The 16,974-nt window shown below is 44.7% G+C and overlaps 1 protein-coding gene across 1 annotated transcript; it reads right to left on the reverse strand.

The window, feature by feature from the left end:
• Positions 1 to 2,006: 2,006 nt before the first annotated feature.
• On the reverse strand, positions 2,007 to 5,311 carry C3H12orf76 (chromosome 3 C12orf76 homolog). Its single transcript, XM_048342812.1, has 2 exons — positions 5,147 to 5,311; positions 2,007 to 2,233 (listed from the first exon to the last, which is right to left on the reverse strand). The coding sequence occupies exons 1-2, from the start codon at positions 5,271 to 5,273 to the stop codon at positions 2,148 to 2,150; spliced, it is 213 nt and encodes a 70-aa protein (XP_048198769.1). The 5' UTR covers positions 5,274 to 5,311; the 3' UTR covers positions 2,007 to 2,147.
• Positions 5,312 to 16,974: the final 11,663 nt, after the last annotated feature.

A 16,974-nucleotide genomic window follows, 5' to 3' on the forward strand; every position in this document is an offset into this window, starting at 1 on the left:
CATTTTATGTTCGGTTCAGGTTGTGTTTAGTTCACTACACTGATACAGTATTCTGTGTATGGTTTGATAACTACCTTTCACTGTTCCTTCAGAGATGAACACCAGGAAAATAATTCCATTTCAGAGTCCTAGTTGGCTAATCTTTGGTGGCTAAAAGTATTCACTATAATTCTCTCCCCAAACTGGTGCTTTTGTCTTTACACAATTCTCTGCAATTCCTTTCTAAAAGGAATATTCTATTTTACTATAGTTGTACATTTGTGTGTGTGTGTGTGTGTGTGACAGAGAGAGAGAGAGAGAGAGAGAGAAAGAGAGAGACTCTTGATTACCAGGGGCCCGAACTCAGGACCTTTTCTGCTCTAGCTTGGCCTTTTTGTTCATGAATGTCTCCTCTGGTTTTTGTGTTGTGGTTTTGTTTTTAATTTTTTTTGGGGGGGGGTGTTGCTGTTTATTTAGAGATGGAATCTTGGACTTTTCTGTCTAAGCTGGCATTGAACCCTGATCCTCAGATCAGGGCCCGCTGAGCAGCAAGGATTAAAGGTATGAACCACTAGCTCCTGATTAGCTGGAATTCTTGTGTGGAACAAATTATATGAAAATGGAAACGAAGACACAGATCAGGTTTTGGATTTGTATGTGAAATAACATTGTAGGTTCTCCCAACTCAGAAAACTAGAAAATAACCAACTACCTGATTAGTATTTCCAAGCAAAGAGCAAGTTACAAAAGTTTATGAGCCTGGCAAGTTTTGACTATTTCCTTTTAATAATCCATTTACAAATGGGAAAACTGAGGCTTTAGAGAACTGTGTATGACTGGAAATTGGACAAGAAGCCAGGCTACCGCCTTAGGCCTAGCCTGACAGTTTGTGGCTCAGTTTTCTGAGATAATCAGCACTTTGCCTTATAGCAACACATTCCAGCTTAAGGTTTTGCATTAAAAATAACGTCAGACACACGCGCGCACATTATAAGCACTTCAGAAATAATTACTAGGAGTAAAATGGCATATCAGGTTTAACTTTAATTTTAATTGACATTTTGCTCAAAAGCACACAACGCTGAACATTTGAGTGGTTCCATGGTACAAGGTTCTGAACAAAATCCTGACATCAAGCAGTTACATACCTAGTGAGTTATTTCACATTAAGTGCAGGTTATTTCACATCAGTGTTGTGCTTGAGTGGAGCACAAGATAAACATTTTAGATTAATACATTAATTCTAGCACCTTTCAATAAATACGAACCACCTTTTTTTTTTTAAGTATGAAGGTGTCATTTCAGTAGGGGCAAATAATCCAGTTCACCAGCAGTACAAACAAGAGCAGCATTTTCAAAGTTGAGACTAAATTTGTAAACACACCTGCCGGCACAATACACATGCCTGCTCAGCCAGGCCCCCGCTCAGGCTCAGGGTCAGCTCCCACAAGCTTCAGGTGATGGACTACAGAGACTTAGCAAATAGTACATGGGAGATGAAGGCAATCCGAGTAGGATGGGACTTCTTCTAATGGGCCAACTGATAGCATTTCTAGTCCAACTCAGCCTTCGAGGCCAAGAGAGCACTCCATAACACCACCTGATGAGACCCTACCTTCAGTGGGGGCATCTGAGTGCAGAGCTGGTAGGGTGAAGGAATGCTGGTGGAGGAGGAAGGAATAAGGGAGAGGGGATGACTTTATTCAAAATGCCCTGTGCATATATAGAATAGCACAATGAAACCCCCTCCTATTACAAATGTGTGTTAATTCACAAAGAAGAAAATGCAGAGGATGCCCCCCTTCCTCTTGCTATTTCAAGATTAATGGTTAGTCCTTTCTAGTAGATGGGTCTAGTAGATGGGTCACATGTTTTCTTTCTCATAAACATTCAACTTTACCTACATCTTGCAGCTTTATGTCTTAACTCTTAAGGACATCCTGACGTAAACACAAACACTGAGTAGATTCTGCAGCCAATAATTAATATAGAGGGGAGGGAAAACACTGCTAGTAAATGTTTTTATCCTACATTGTTTAGCATTTACCAACTGTCCAAACCAAAGGTCGTTTCTAAGTAGAAAAGTTCTGATTCCAAATCCTCCACTGGCCCATGTGCAACACAACTTATCCTGTTCCCCAAAACTTGCAGCGGAAGTTGCTCTGCTGTCACCGACGGCGAATGGGCTTGTAGACACAAAATGCCATAAGGATGATGGTCACCAGCAGGATGCTGAAAATGGTTCCCATCAACACTGCAAAGGGAAAACAGGTTACCTCCAAATGGAATTTCATTTCCTGCAACAACAATGATTTACCAAATGTACTTGTGCTGGATGTGGGGAAACAATAGTGAGCAGAAACGGGTCCTTAATTCAAGAAAATAAGAAAGACCCTTTCACAAAGTGTGAAATGCTCGAAGAATAAGTGATGTAGGGAGGTAGGAGGTGGAGTGATGGAGGGAGCATCTAAGGTGAGACACAAGCTAAGCCCTTAACTGGCCATGTACAGCTCCAAAAGGAGAGCTCTGCAGTCCCAAGGATCCTTGAGACCAGAGCAAGCACAGCATATCCAGTGAGCGGAAAAGGAAGAAGAAAGAAAGGGCTACAATGGGTACAGAACATGAGGCAGGAAGGCAGGAGCCAGGGAGAAAAGATCCCGCTGAGTCGCGCAGCAATGGCTCACGCCTGTAATCCTGGCTACTCAGGAGGCTAAGATCTGAGGATCACTGTTTGAAGCCAGCCCAGACTGTATTTCCAATTAATCATCCAAAAGTTGGAAGCAGAGCTATGGCTCAAGTAGCAGAGTACTAGCCTTGAGCACAAAAGCTCAGGGACAGTACCCAGGCCTTGAGTTCAAAGCCCCAGGAGAAGTACCCCCCTCTCAACCCAAAAAAAGACCTCTCTATCTGGCTGGCTCTAGATGAATCTTGACAAGGGCTTTCTGATAAACGGCAACTAATTTTTACAAACCTATTATTTTTTTAAAGTAATGTTGCCCTCTAAAATTTTCAAGGTTGTACAGTGAGAACTGATTATTCAAGTTGAGGCTTTTGGTACAAGATGCTAAGTGTCTGGGTTTTAAAGTATGAACCTAACCAGCCACCTGCCAGGTTTATTCAACAGCAGCAGTGCCTGGGACTGTCTCAAGAGGTGTTGGGAAGCATTCAAAATTCTGTCTCCTTCACTAAACAAATGTACATTTAATGTGTATACGCGCCCATCCCAGGTTCCAGCTGGGACTAACTGTGGTTCTTCAGTAACCATGATTACTGTTCCTCTGAAAAAACAAGATCTGACCACAATATTAAGTCAGCAATTTCGGAGTATCCGTGATCTGCCCGTACACCCCACCCTGGTCCTATCGTAGACCCTAAACCCAGTTATTATATGGAAAGATCATCTTTTTTGGTGAGGGGAAGACACAAAGACAATGCCTTAACTCCAGAAAGCCCAAAGTAATTTTAAGGACTTGGCTAAAACCAACAACTTACATGAGTTCAATGTCATCTCTTGTCAACTAAATACCTGCCCTAACTTTCAAAACTCTTGAATTCTGAGTTTCTATAGTTCTAACTATAACTGGACTTACAGTGGTCTTATTCCATTGATACCACTGTCTCTCATTGTGGAAGGGCTGTTAAAAAAAATAAGACTTTGAAAGCAAATTCTGAGGACCGGAATGAATTTTTTAAAAAACCAACTGAAAACCACGTGTTGTTAGATGCACAATATTAATTTGGAGCTCAATACACCTCCCACACCCTGTGTTTCTACCACTCCCTGTACTTTGCATGGGGCATCAGTTGTCTGACCAGCAGTCCTATAAGAAGCCTTTTAGTCCATCTTTATTGGACACTTCCCATCACGGAACCTTGTATTCTCCATGCATAAAGTGGAACAAAGGAAATCCACTCAAAAGAGGATTTCTTTACTCAGGAAGCTAAAGTATGAAGATAACAGTTTGACACTAGCTGAGACAGCAGTCTATCTTATCTCATTATCCACCAGAAAACCAGAAGTGGGACTGTGTAGCTGAAGTGGTAGAACACCAATCGAGCAAAAAAGCTAAAGGACGGTGGCCAGATCCCGAGCTCAAGCCTCAGAAAGGGTATATGAGAGAGAGAGAGAGAGAGAGAGAGAGAGAGAGAGAGAGAGAGAGAGAGAGAGAGAGAGAGAGAGAGAGATTGATTCCTTTCCTTGAGTTTGCAGCAGATCACTTTCTGAGCAGTGCTGTTCTACAGCTGTGGTCACAATGATGGGGATGTTAACTCAGAGAACATTGGCAATGTCTACAGACATTCTGATCCTCTTGACTGGGGGTAGATGGTGCTACTACTAGCATCCAGAAAGTTAAGGATAGGGATGCTACTCAACATTCTAGTGTTCAGGATAGTCCCACAACACCCTTGAAAAAGAATATGACCCATTATATCAGTAGGATGGTTCTAAAGAATTACGGATGTTCATGTGTGCAAACTAGTTAGTAGACTGCTAGGTAAGTGGTCAGTATATGGCTGACATTGAGTTGAGGGGGTCAATACAACGCATTATGGTGGTATGTGGCCATTTAATGTAGATATATAGATGTACTAATGGAATACAAAAGGAAAAGAGGACTTTAGAAGGACCAGGCAGATTCATTGTGAAGCTCTAAATTCCAGGACTCTTTCAAAGTCATGTACGTGTGTGTCTGTACCGTCCATCCCCCACCCCCACGGCCAAAGAATTGTTTCAAGTTCCACAAAGTCCAGGGTCGAGTACTGGGCTCCATGACTTCCTGGGTAAACCTAGGCAATGAAAGTTAACGTCTGAGCTTCATTTTCCTTCTCTGTAAAACACAGCTGCAAGATGACTTCTCTCAAGTTACTGTGTTTAGCACAACATAAGCCCAATGGCTCCTCCGTCAATGACCCTTCTGTTACAGGCCCCTTTAAAGAAAGAGTGGTTGGGGTATATACAGGAGATGATTCGAACTGAGAACCACGCATCCTGCGTGGAAGGGGTCGCGAGGCTCCCGGAGAAAGCCCCCGGCCACACCTCCCGTCCTCGCACTCCACAGCCCAGGCCCTGCGTTCGGCCCGCGCGCACGCGCATGCGTGCCACGCCTCTGCCTGCCACCCGGAGGCAGCAGCAGAGGACCGACCCCGCCAACCTGCGACCACTTACCCAAGTTTTGCCCGCGCAGCACCGCATAAGGCCTGCTCCGCTCCGGGGGTTCCTCTGGGTTCGGGGCCTCAGCCTGCACCACCAGGACGCAGCACAAACAAAGCCACCGCCACACAGGACGCCGCATCTTCACCCGCTCATAGAAGCCAATAATCCAGTTCCGGTTTAAGCCACGCCCCCTCCCCATCCGCACACGCCCTTCCGCTGCCTCCGCCCACGGCACCGCCCCCTCCCTACGTCCTTGTGCGTCGTTGCCAAGGTAACCGTATACTTCCGCAATAATCTGGCCTCTGCTCTCATCAGCGTTTCTCTGGAGAAACGTTCCGGACATCTCGCAGTGATGACAGATGGACACTGGCTGCTTTTGGCTGCCTGGGATTGGTTCCTCTTTCTTTTCAGTCATAGTTGGTGCTCAGCAGGAACGCTCGCCTCCCTCCCAGCGATGGGAGGCTCTCAGTCCCTTGCTCCAGGAGTGGACACATGATCTGAACCTGGTCAATGAGCACGATCCATCCTGCGGACCTCTGGGACTGGTGAAGACCTACTGTGTGACTGGGTTAGGCCAATCAGGGTTGTCTCTGGGCCTTCCCGGAACTCCCAGCGCCTGCGGAGATATGAAGGCTCACCCTAAACCACGTGGAGGTTTAGATGCGGCTACAAGTGGAGCTGTGACGCGTGTGGTAGAGTATCCGCCTTGCTGAAAAAACTAAGGGGCATCTCAGAGGCCCTGAGTTCAAGCCCCATTACCACCACCACTTTCACACCCAAAAAAGGAAAATTTCTAAATTTCAGTTTCCTGGCTGTACAGGCCCGTGTTCTTGTGTGGGCTTCTGTGGGGTGACAGGAAAGTGGAGACTGTCTAAATGAGCTCGGCAACACCCATCAAAGAATGAAGAGTAGAATCCACCAGGGTCCAGCTGACTTCTCCTGATACTTAATGACTGGACACATGAGGGCACAATCGAAACACCTATCTCCTTAACGCCTTGTGTTTAATCACGTTTTTCCTGTAACCTAATACAATTCAACAGATTGTGAACATCTCCACAGCTGTAAGATGTTGAACTCCCCAGGCGTGCAATAGCTTCTAAGTAGGATTTGAACCCATTCCTCTCAGCCCAGCTCAGTGCTCTAGCTCCCTTACTCCGACCTTGTATATAACTCATCCCAGTATAGAAAATATTCACTAACAACCATGAGCAACATCAGAGCTCATTCCTACAGTCCCCTTGTGACATCACTTCCTCTACCTCATAACCATGCAAACGTGTTAGGCCATACTCTTCCATATTTGATGTGTATAAATTGAAATCGCTGGCAATCACTACTTACCTGTTCAGAAATGAAGATCCATTTACAGCAAGGTGTTGTGCATAGTTTTACAATTTTTTAAATTTCCACATTTCTTGGTAATATTTTGTCTTTTTTCTTTTTATAAGCATATAGTACAAAAGGATTTTATTGTGGTATTTCCGTACATGCATATAATGTACCTCTTACGTGTGCTGGTATTTGTGATTGAACTCAAGGTCTGGGCACTGTCTCTAAGCTCTTTTTCTCAAGGCTAGTGCTCTGCCACTTGAGCTGCAGCTACATTTCTGGCTTATTTGGTGCTCACTTGGAGATGAGTCTCATGAACTTTCTTACCTAGGCTGCCTTCAAACCACAGTCCTCAAATCTCAGCTTCCTGAGTAGCTAGGATTAAAGGCATGAGCCACTGGCTCCTGGCTACAATGGATTGTTTTATTTCCCAAATGTTCTGAGAGTTTAAGTTCTTCTTTTGTTTGCACCACAGTGGAACTTTTTTTGATGAATACATAATGTGACTGAGATGAAAGTGGATTCTGTCATTGTTGAATGAAGCTTTGTAGAAATACCAACTGAGTCCAGTTTTTTTGTTCATTTACAATAGCTGCTTTGACTCAACAGGCATATTGACTGGCTTGAGTAAGCACAATGTGGCTTCATAGAGTTCAGGAGACAGAACATCCAAAGTGGAGGGAAGCCTGTATACTTACTCCTTCCTAGCTTCTATGGTTGCCCAGCCATGCCTGGCATCCTTTGCATGCAAATACAGAACAGCATTCCCAGCCTCCAGCACCCCAACACACTTCCTCATCTTTAATCTGTCTCCTCCTCCTCCCCCCTCCTCCTCCTCTGTCACTTTTTAGTCATGCTGAACTTCTACTTTTGATGTCTGTCTCCTGAACTCTATGAAACCACCTTGCTGTTATTCAAGCCCTGAGTCTATACCAAGGAAGCTCTTTGAGTCAGTCTTCAGCAGAGGCAATGTACTGACAGTGACTCTGTTTCCTGCTAGATTCCATTATGGTTCTATGTGAATTTGCAAAGGATAAAGACCAATATGTTGACAAGGTAAGGTTGCCCTTTTTAGGTACAAATGTTTTTGTTTTGTTTTGTTTTGTTTTGGCCAGTCCTGGGCCTTGGACTCAGGGCCTGAGCACTGTCCCTGGCTTCTTCCCGCTCAAGGCTAGCACTCTGCCACCTGAGCCACAGTGCCCCTTCTGGCCATTTTCCATATATGTGGTGCTGGGGAATCGAACCGAGAGCTTCATGTGTAGGAGGCAAGCACTCTTGCCATTAGGCCATATTCCCAGCTCGGTACAAATGTTTTTATAAATGGAACACAAAAGCTTCTTTGTTGGTCCACCTTAGACATGAAACCTTACTGTGTCAAAGAAGGCATACAGAATTTCATCTACCAATCAGCTTCAGAGACATGCAATTCTGTGTAAAAAAGACAAAACTTTTTCTCTGCAGAAGAATGTCAAGTATGTGTCTATAGCCAACTGATACCTGATTCAAGATGGTGCTTCTTTTTTCCAAATGCAAGTAGTGAGCATTTTCTTCATAGCCGCAGTTTCCTTGCTGGGAAAGCATGTTTTTGATACGTCACACACACTGGACTTAAGAGATATTACACATAAACTTACTCCTTTTGTTTTAAATTAAAAAGTATTAAACAGAAGGGTTGGGGCTGGGAATATGGCTTAGTGGTAGAGTGCTTGCCTAGCATGCATGAAGCCCTGGGTTCAATTCCTCAGTACCACATATAGAGAAAAAGCCAGAAGTGGCACTGTCCCTCAAATGCTAGAGTGCTAGCCTTGAGTAAAAGAAGCTCAGGGACAGTGCCCAGGCCCTGAGTTCAAGTCCCAGGACTGGCAGGAAACATTTTTTTAATAAACAGAAGGGGGCTAGGAATATGGTCTAGTGGTAAAGTGCTTGCCTCGTATACATGAAGCCCTGGGTTTGATTCCTCAGCACCCTATATATAGAAAAAGCCGGAAGTAGCACTGTGGCTCAAGTGATAGAGTGCTAGCCTTGAGCAAAAAAAGAAGCCAGGGACAGTGCTCAGGCCCTGAGTTCAAGCCCCAGGACTGTCAAAAAAAACACAAAAATAAACAGAAGGGTTACAGTTATATGTCAGTCAAAGAGTACATTACCTTTTGGACAAGGTCACCCTTTCCCTCGCGCTCTTCCTCTTCTTTTTCCTAGCATCCCACCCACATGTATAGTTTATTTTCAACATGGTGTTCAGTTAGTACAATTGTTGCATTTGCTTACCCTTTGTCCCTCCATTTCTGTGCCTCCCCTTATACTCCAAAGACACAGACAAAGCAAAATGAAAAAAAAATAGCAAAAAAGGAAAAGACCTCTTGTTTCCATTTTTTGGAGTCCCTTTCTGTTCCTTTCCTAGGAATGTTCTCCTTTGGTCGCACTGTGTGTGGATACCAAGAGAACCATATAATTTAGTACTCCTTTTCTTGAAATGTCCTCAGTGTCTGCTCTGGGGTCATTGTCCAAGGCCAGTGTTTCCCATCCATTTTCTGATGTCACCATAGCGCATGAAAAATTTGACTCTCAGTGTCTTCCTTTCCGTCACTAGTGGAAGCCACAGCCTAGGGGACTGTATATATGCCACCATATTCCATATCCCACCTGTTACGGTTTTTTGCAGGCTGAAAAAGAATCTTGAGTGTTGAGAAAGGTTGTCATGAACTGAATCGCATTCTCCAACAAAGGGTGCTTGAATATCTTCTAGAGAGACAGCCCATGAGGCCCTGTGTGTGGACCATGGCAGGAAAACAGTTCTTGGAGGTTCTGCTGAGAGTTATGCCAATTCAGCTGAGTGGGCAGAAGGCCACTGAAGACTTGGTCATGAAGTACAGCCTGGGCCTTAGTGTTTCCCCCTTTTATAAATGGATGGTTTCACATTGATGTGATTCTAGTAGCGGGAAAACCAGAGGAACTGCTTCTCATTTCTCGCCCAGCCTTCTCCTCTCCCTCACATTCTTGGCCATGTTTCCAGTAACTAATGTTCCTGAGTAGCCCTACTTATTCAGAATAACCCTGATTTCCCCTGAGGTCCTGCAGGATTCTCTTCCTGTCACAGGACACACAGGGAGGGCATCAGATGCACTGGGAAGGCAGCTTGTCTTGATTTGATTGTCACTGATTTCTCAGATTTTTTTTTAAGTCTATAGCCATATGATCATCTGAACACTTATGTACATGATGAATACATTTTTCTGAGGTTGGAGGGATGTCAAAGGAGAGTCTACTCACAACTGAGAACTGATGCTAGATATGAAAAAATGACAGCATTTCTAGGTGCCAGTGGCTCACGCCTGAAATCCTAACTACACAATAGGCTGAGATCTTAAAATGCTACCAACATGGTAGCATTACACAGGCATATGTAAATGAGTACAATTGTACACTATGTATATGAGCTGTTCATTGAATGATGAAGACACCTCAGTGAACACAAAATTCCTATCCCAACCCATAACAATGTTCACAGGGATCAGCACAGACAATATGTGTTTCATAATCTCTGCTAATGGACCAGTAGCATCTCACTTAATCAGAGGCCTCATTTAACCTACGGCTCTCTGCATTCCCTCATGGCGTTGGATGGGCGAGCATCCTGTACCTTGACACTGTGGGCATGCCCAGGCCTTCTGTGTGAAAGACCTCAGGCTCCAGCTCCCAGTAACAACTTCAGCTTGGAATGCTGGGTGGGGCCTTGTCTGCACTGGGCCTGCTGCAGGTACAGGCCATGCTGGCCATGCCCACTTCTCCTCAGCATGGCCTGAGCCCAGGCACTGGATCAAGCTAGGGTGTGAGGGTGCCTCCCAAAGGCAGCAGCATGTTCTTTTCTGATCCTTCTGCTCTCATGGTGTCTGGAGAGGACGTCCAGGCCCTGCTGATGTCCAGGCAGAAGTGGACACTTGCCGGGCTAGGTTTGCCTCCTCTGGCATGGGGATGCTAGGCTTACTCTCTTATCTGTGCTCCCTTTCTCATCCTCTCCCCTGGCTGCCCGACCTGCAGGCAGGCCAGGGTGGAGTGGGGGAGTTAGGGTAGGCCTCAGGTGCACGTAGCCGAACGAGATCCCCTTTTCTCCCTCCTTACCCACGAAGGAAGCCAGGCTCACGCGGAGTCTCGGAGAAAGCTTCAAGAGCAATCTGGTTTATTCGGGAGCGGCTCACAGTAAAATAGTGATGATGACGAGGATTGAGCATGAGCTGGCGATAGGCTGGCGAGCTTGTCCGTCCAAGAACAGCTCCCAAGGACCTCCCTCATGGGCTAACATCACTTCCCATAGTACCGCCCTCTGGGCAAAGCCCGCGAAAAGGGAGCACACGTGCTCGCTGGCGCAAGGTGGTGGATGGTCTCAAAGCTATCCCTTCTGGTTCCGGACCCAGAAGGAGATAGGTGTAGCTCACTTCCACACTGCCCCAGGGCTAGGGGAAGGGCAGTGTCTCGGGAGCGCTCTCATCGCCCTTCCCCCCTTAAGGCCAAGATGAATCCCCAACAGACACTGACCTTACTGACTTGGTGTCCCCAGGTTCTCACGAGGTGCCTGACTCTTGTGCCTGTGGGCAGGGAGGATTATAAGAGAGTGATCAGATCAGGCCCCAGACCACTTTGCAAGGACTCATGCCGGGAGTGGAAGCCATGTCTCCTCATCCAACACGACAGAAAACACCCCAGCTGAGTCACCCTATTAAAATTAACTTAATAAAGCTGAACATTCAAAGCCTCGGTCCACTCACCATATTTCACATCTCTAAGCTGGCATGTGTTTATAATGAGGAGGACACAATCCCATCCCCTCGTGGGCTACAGCCGTGAGCCTGTTCACAGAACCCATAAACTCAAAGCATGTACTTCCAAGTTGGGTTGCAGCTTGATATGTGCTTAATGGTCAGGAAAAGGGAGTTCAAAGGCGATTCTTTCAGGAAGGAAATCACTTGAAGGCACTTGCTGCAAATGTTTGCAGTGCTTTTCTGAAGCACTTAGTCCACGGAGCCCAGACAATATCTGAGAACAGAACAGGGGAATCTTGTGTAATTAACTGTTATGTTTTTCTATGCTATAACATAATGCTATGGCGCAATACTTTTTAGAATTGTGTTTATCTCAGAGTTCTGGAAGTTCAAGAGCTTTTCACAATGACCTCTCTGAACGTGTGTAAGACTTTCTAGGCAGAGAGGATATCTGAGGGATTCAGAGACCTGGTTTGCTGCTTTTTTTTTTTTTTTTTTTACACTTGATGGAAACAAGACCTGATGAAACTACAAGAATCTCCTCTTAAGGTGGTGCCCCTGAAGGAAATTACCACTTACAGCTCCCTACCCACTCTGGATATCTTCCTCTCAAAGTCGAGCCTCCAACAATCAAACCATCAGAGCACCCACTGTAACCTCCACTGATGTGGAAGGAATGAAGAAGATACTCTCTCCAGTACTTTTCACACAGATGGATACTTAATGTCTCTAAAGATTTGAAATGTGTGCAGGCAATGGGATTTCAGTAGTGAGGACAAAGACTTGGAAGGTAGGGAGAGCCTTTGGGGTGGGAGCCAATGGGAAAGTGTTATGGGATGGTCTGGGTCCACCTGCTGCTCTGGGGACTGGCACATGGGTTTATGGGAGTGAATTAAAAAAAAAACACAGTAAATAGGTGTTCTTTTCATACTTTAGTGACACAGGATTAAGAGTGATAGGCCTAACATTCCTCAAAACAATAAAAGCCATATACAACAGACCAACTGCTAATATCATATTAAATGGAGAGAAACTTAAATCATTCCCCCTAAACTCAGGAACAAGACAAGGATGCCCACTCTCCCCACTTCTTTTCAACATAGTGCTGGAATCCCTAGCCATAGCAATAAGTCAAGAGGAGGACATCAAAGGGATCCACATCGGCAAGGAAGAAATCAAGTTATCCCTATTCGCAGACAACATGATCTTATATCTGAAGGACCCAAAAAACTCAGTCCCCAAACTCCTACACCTAATAAACCAATTTGGCAAAGTAGCAGGATACAAAATCAATCCACAAAAGTCAGCAGCTTTTCTGTACACCAGCAATAGACAAACAGAAAAGGAAATTATGGAAACAATTCCATTTACAGTAGCCAAAAAAAGAATAAAGTACCTAGGAATCAACTTAACCAAGGACGTGACGGACCTATTCAATGAAAACTACAAAAATCTAATAAGGGAAATCAAAGAAGACACAAGGAAATGGAAAGACCTCCCATGCTCATGGGTAGGCAGAATCAATATAGTGAAAATGGCCATATTGCCCAAATTGTTATACAAATTCAATGCAATACCTATCAAAATCCCAGCCACATTCTTCACTGAAATAGAGAAACCAATCCACAAATTCATATGGAACAGCAAAAGACCTAGAATAACCAAAGCAATTCTAGGCAAAAAAAATAGTGCAGGAGGTATCACCATACCAGACTTCAAGCTCTACTACAAGGCCATCATAACAAAAACAGCATGGTATTGGTATAAAAACAGATCGGAAGACCAATGGATTAGAATTGAAGACCCAGAAATAAAACCGCACTCTTACAGCCAACTGATATTCGACAAAGGAGCTAAAGACATACAATGGAATAAACATAGCCTCTTCAACTACTGGTGCTGGGAGAACTGGGTAGCCATATGCAGAAAACTCAAAGTAGACCCAAGCCTATCACCATGCACCAAGATCAACTCAAAATGGATCAAGGACCTCAACATCAGACCTGAATCCTTGAAACTACTGAAAGACAGAATAGGAAAGACGCTAGAACTTATAGGCACAGGAAGGAACTTCCTGAATAGAGTCCCAGGGGCACAACAAAAAGGGGAAAGACTCGACAAATGGGACTACTACAAATTAAAAAGTTTCTGCACAGCTAAGGTCATAGCCACCAAAATAGAAAGACAGCCAACGATATGGGAAAGGATATTTACCAGCACAGCAACAGACAAAGGCCTGATATCGGTCATCGACAGAGAACTCAAAAAACTAAGCCCCTCCAAGCCCAATAAACCTATTAGGAAATGGGCAAAAGAGCTAAAGAGAGACTTCACAAGAGAAGATATAAAAATGGCAAAGAAACACATGAGGAAATGCTCAACATCCCTGCTAGTAAAGGAAATGCAAATAAAAACAACCCTGAGATACCACCTCACCCCAGTTAGAATGGCCTATACTCTGAACTCAGGCAACAACAAATGCTGGAGGGGCTGTGGGGAAAGAGGAACCCTTCTCCATTGTTGATGGGAGTGCAAATTAGTACAACCACTTTGGAGAACAGTATGGAGGTTTCTCAAAAAGCTCAATATAGACCTACCCTATGACCCAGCCATACCACTCCTAGGCATCTATCCTAAACAGCAAAACCCAAGATATCAAAAAGACATTTGTACTTCCATGTTTATCGCGGCACAATTCACAATAGCCAAAATATGGAAACAACCCAGATGCCCCTCCACAGACAAATGGATCCAAAAAATATGGTACTTATACCCAATGGAATACTACATAGCGATTAGGAATGGTGAAATATTGTTATTCGCAGGGAAATGGCCAGAACTCGAACAAATAATGTTGAGTGAGACAAGCCTAGAACACAGAAAACAAAGGGACATGATCTCCCTGATATATGACTGTTAACAAAGGGAGACGGAGAGACAGTAGAGACCAAGTCTGTGAATACTGTATATGCTCTTGATACATTGTATATTGCATATATGTCTACCTGACCTAGACAAGGGATAGAAAAACAGGTCGTAAGATATCACAAGAAATGTACACACTGCCCTACTATGTAACTGCACCCTTTTTGCACAACACCTTGTAAAAAAATTTATGTTCAATTAATAAAAAAAAAAGAGTGATAGGTCTCCTGGCTTGTGCTTACTGTATGTAATGCCAGTTCAAAACAATCCTCTCCACAGAAACTGCCTTTTCTTGCCTCTGTCATTCCGAGCCCTTTGCTGTAATTGTGTGGCAGGTGGTAAGAATTGTGGTCTGGATTTGGGCTTTGGGCATTAACCCACAGTGGAAAGGATCTAGTGGGACAGGCCTGGCTCACAGGTGTGGAGCCTGGGATAGGGTTCTTCTCACGTAGGCTGGCGACCTGGGTAAAAGTCAAAATTCAGGTCTCTTAGCAGTCAGTACTTTCCTCTCTGCCTTCTCTTTAGTTCTAGTTTTAAACCAGATATTTCTAGGGTAGAGTGAATTAAGGAATATTTCCCGAGCTGGGTGTGGTGGTCCATACCTGTAATCCCAGCTGTCAGGGAGGCAAAAGTAGGGGGATTGTGGTCTGAGTCCAGTCAGGATAAAAGTGTGAGATCCTGCCTGAAAAATAACTAAAGCTGAAAGGAGTAGGGGTGTGGCTCAAGTGGTAGAGAGCCTATTAGCAAGTACAAGGACTTTCAAGCCCAGTATTCTTTAAAAATATATGTGTATTTCCTTTGGATTTCTAACAGATGCTTCTGGGTCCTTCCTGAGACTCATACTGGGGTGTACATCTTCTGTTTTTCATCCAATTGTCCAGAAATGGGACTAGGAACAAACCTTGAAGCTACTTTCATTCAAGAGGCCTATGTCCAGCTTCCCTCCAGCCCTTCCATGGCAGGGCAGAAGTTGAAGACCTGGGGGAGGGGCTGCACACACAGCTCCCATCATCTTAATGGTCTCCTCTCCTGGGGACACAGACTCAGGACAGAGATTCTGGGCAGTAGAACCATGGAGACCCTGCTTCTAGTCCCACTGCTCCAGACACAAAGCACTGCCCTATCCTCTCTCTCTGTCCCCTGTATTCAGACCTACCCAGTGTCCCCCTCTCTGTCCTCCAGTGTGGAGTAAAATCCTGCCACGTCCCTTCTACTAAGTTTATCATAAAGCCAGTACTGTATATTACACTTCCAGACCAGGGGTGTGTGGAAAAATTACCTCTAAACTTACATTCACCCTCTCTTGTCAGCTATGGAATTGTGAGTATATAATGTCTCCTGAGTCCCTAAACTCATGCCAGAAAACTCACTTGCTAGGTGGATTGGCTGCCATCCCCTCCTGTTTGTCATGACAGAACTCCAAGCCCAGGACAGGGTCTCTTGGGATGGGATGGAATGGTTATTTTAGTAACTAGGTAGATAGGAAAAGTGACATGGCACTCATCTTCTCATAGTGTGGAAGTCTTTGCTGGAACAGGTTGACAAGGAGAAGGGACACTGGTGGAAACCAGACACAGTAGAATCCTCCCAGTAGAACACAGGAAGGAAGAAAGGGCAGAAGTCCTAGAGACAGAAGCTGCCTCTGGGAGAAGCAGGAAGGCAAGGAATCACTCCTTGGTATGATAGTGGAATCTGGGCTGAAAAACAGCCTGGAGACCTAGACCTATTCCTCTGGTAGTAGCAAGGTCACTGAGGCCCTGAGATGAGAAGGTATTGAAGTCTGAAGTTGGGCATTGTGGCTGCAAGAGTTGCAGGAGGTCCAAGTTCTCATCTGGTCCTTAACACAATCTCTGCTTGCCCCAAGGTCACTCCATCACCCTGTAGCACTGGTGCACTCAGAAGCCTTCTTCAGCCATGCCCAGGATCAGGAGAGAAAGGGACCAGCAATCTGCATGTAATTCACCTCCTATTTATGTCACAAACTTACCCTATTTCTTTCAGATCAACTCTTTTTCTTCTTTTATTTTTAGGTCCAAGACTGGGATTCAAACTCCATACTTGATGCTTTTGCTCATTGGCTAGCATTCTACCATATGAGCCATGCCTCCAACCCCAACTCTTTCTTTCTGACTCTTCCCCACCTTTTAAGAGTTGCACAGATACTTGGGATCCTTGGTTCATTAATGTCTGCAGCATTCTTTACCCTCTTCCATACTTTCTTTGGTTCCTTTTTTTTTTTTCCTGCTAGAGATTGAATCCAAGGGCCTCATACTTGCATTGGCTCTACCACTAAGGTTCATACTCACTACTAATGATTTTCTTTAGTTGGAAAGCATAGGCTTTCTGATGCTGGTATTAAAGAGACAATTGTTCACAGATAAAAACCAAACAAGCAAAATAAACCCAAAAAAACAAAACAGCTGAGTGCTGGTAGCTCATGCCTAAAATCCTAGCTAGTTAGGAGGCTGAGCTCTGAAGATTGCAGTTCAAAGCCAGCCCATGCAGGAAAGTCTGTGAGACTTTCATCTCCAATTAACTACCAGAAAACTGGAAGTGTAGCTGTGACTCAAAGTGGTAGAGCACTAGCCTTGAGTGAAAGAGCTCAGGGACAGCACCCAGGCCCTGAGTTCAAACCTCATGAGAAGAAAAAAACACACACATAAAATCCAAATCATACCAGACAGCTATCTTCTCTAACTTGCATAGCTCAGGATGGATCCTATAGAGAATCCACCTGTGGGGGCTGGGGATATGGCCTAGTGGCAAGAGTGCTTGCCTCCTATACTTGAGGCCCTGGGTTCAATTCCCCAGCACCACATCTACAGAAAA

This window comes from Perognathus longimembris, chromosome 3 (genome assembly GCF_023159225.1).
Source record: "Perognathus longimembris pacificus isolate PPM17 chromosome 3, ASM2315922v1, whole genome shotgun sequence".
Classification (NCBI taxonomy): domain Eukaryota; kingdom Metazoa; phylum Chordata; class Mammalia; order Rodentia; family Heteromyidae; genus Perognathus; species Perognathus longimembris.

Bases quoted from the DNA above. Each gene is read 5' to 3' on its own strand.
- C3H12orf76 (XM_048342812.1), bottom strand. From the start codon at position 5,273: ATGCGGCGTCCTGTGTGGCGGTGGCTTTGTTTGTGCTGCGTCCTGGTG. The intron at 2,234-5,146 runs GTAAGTGGTCGC...TTCCCTTTGCAG, and splicing joins GCTGCGCGGGCAAAACTTGG to TGTTGATGGGAACCATTTTC.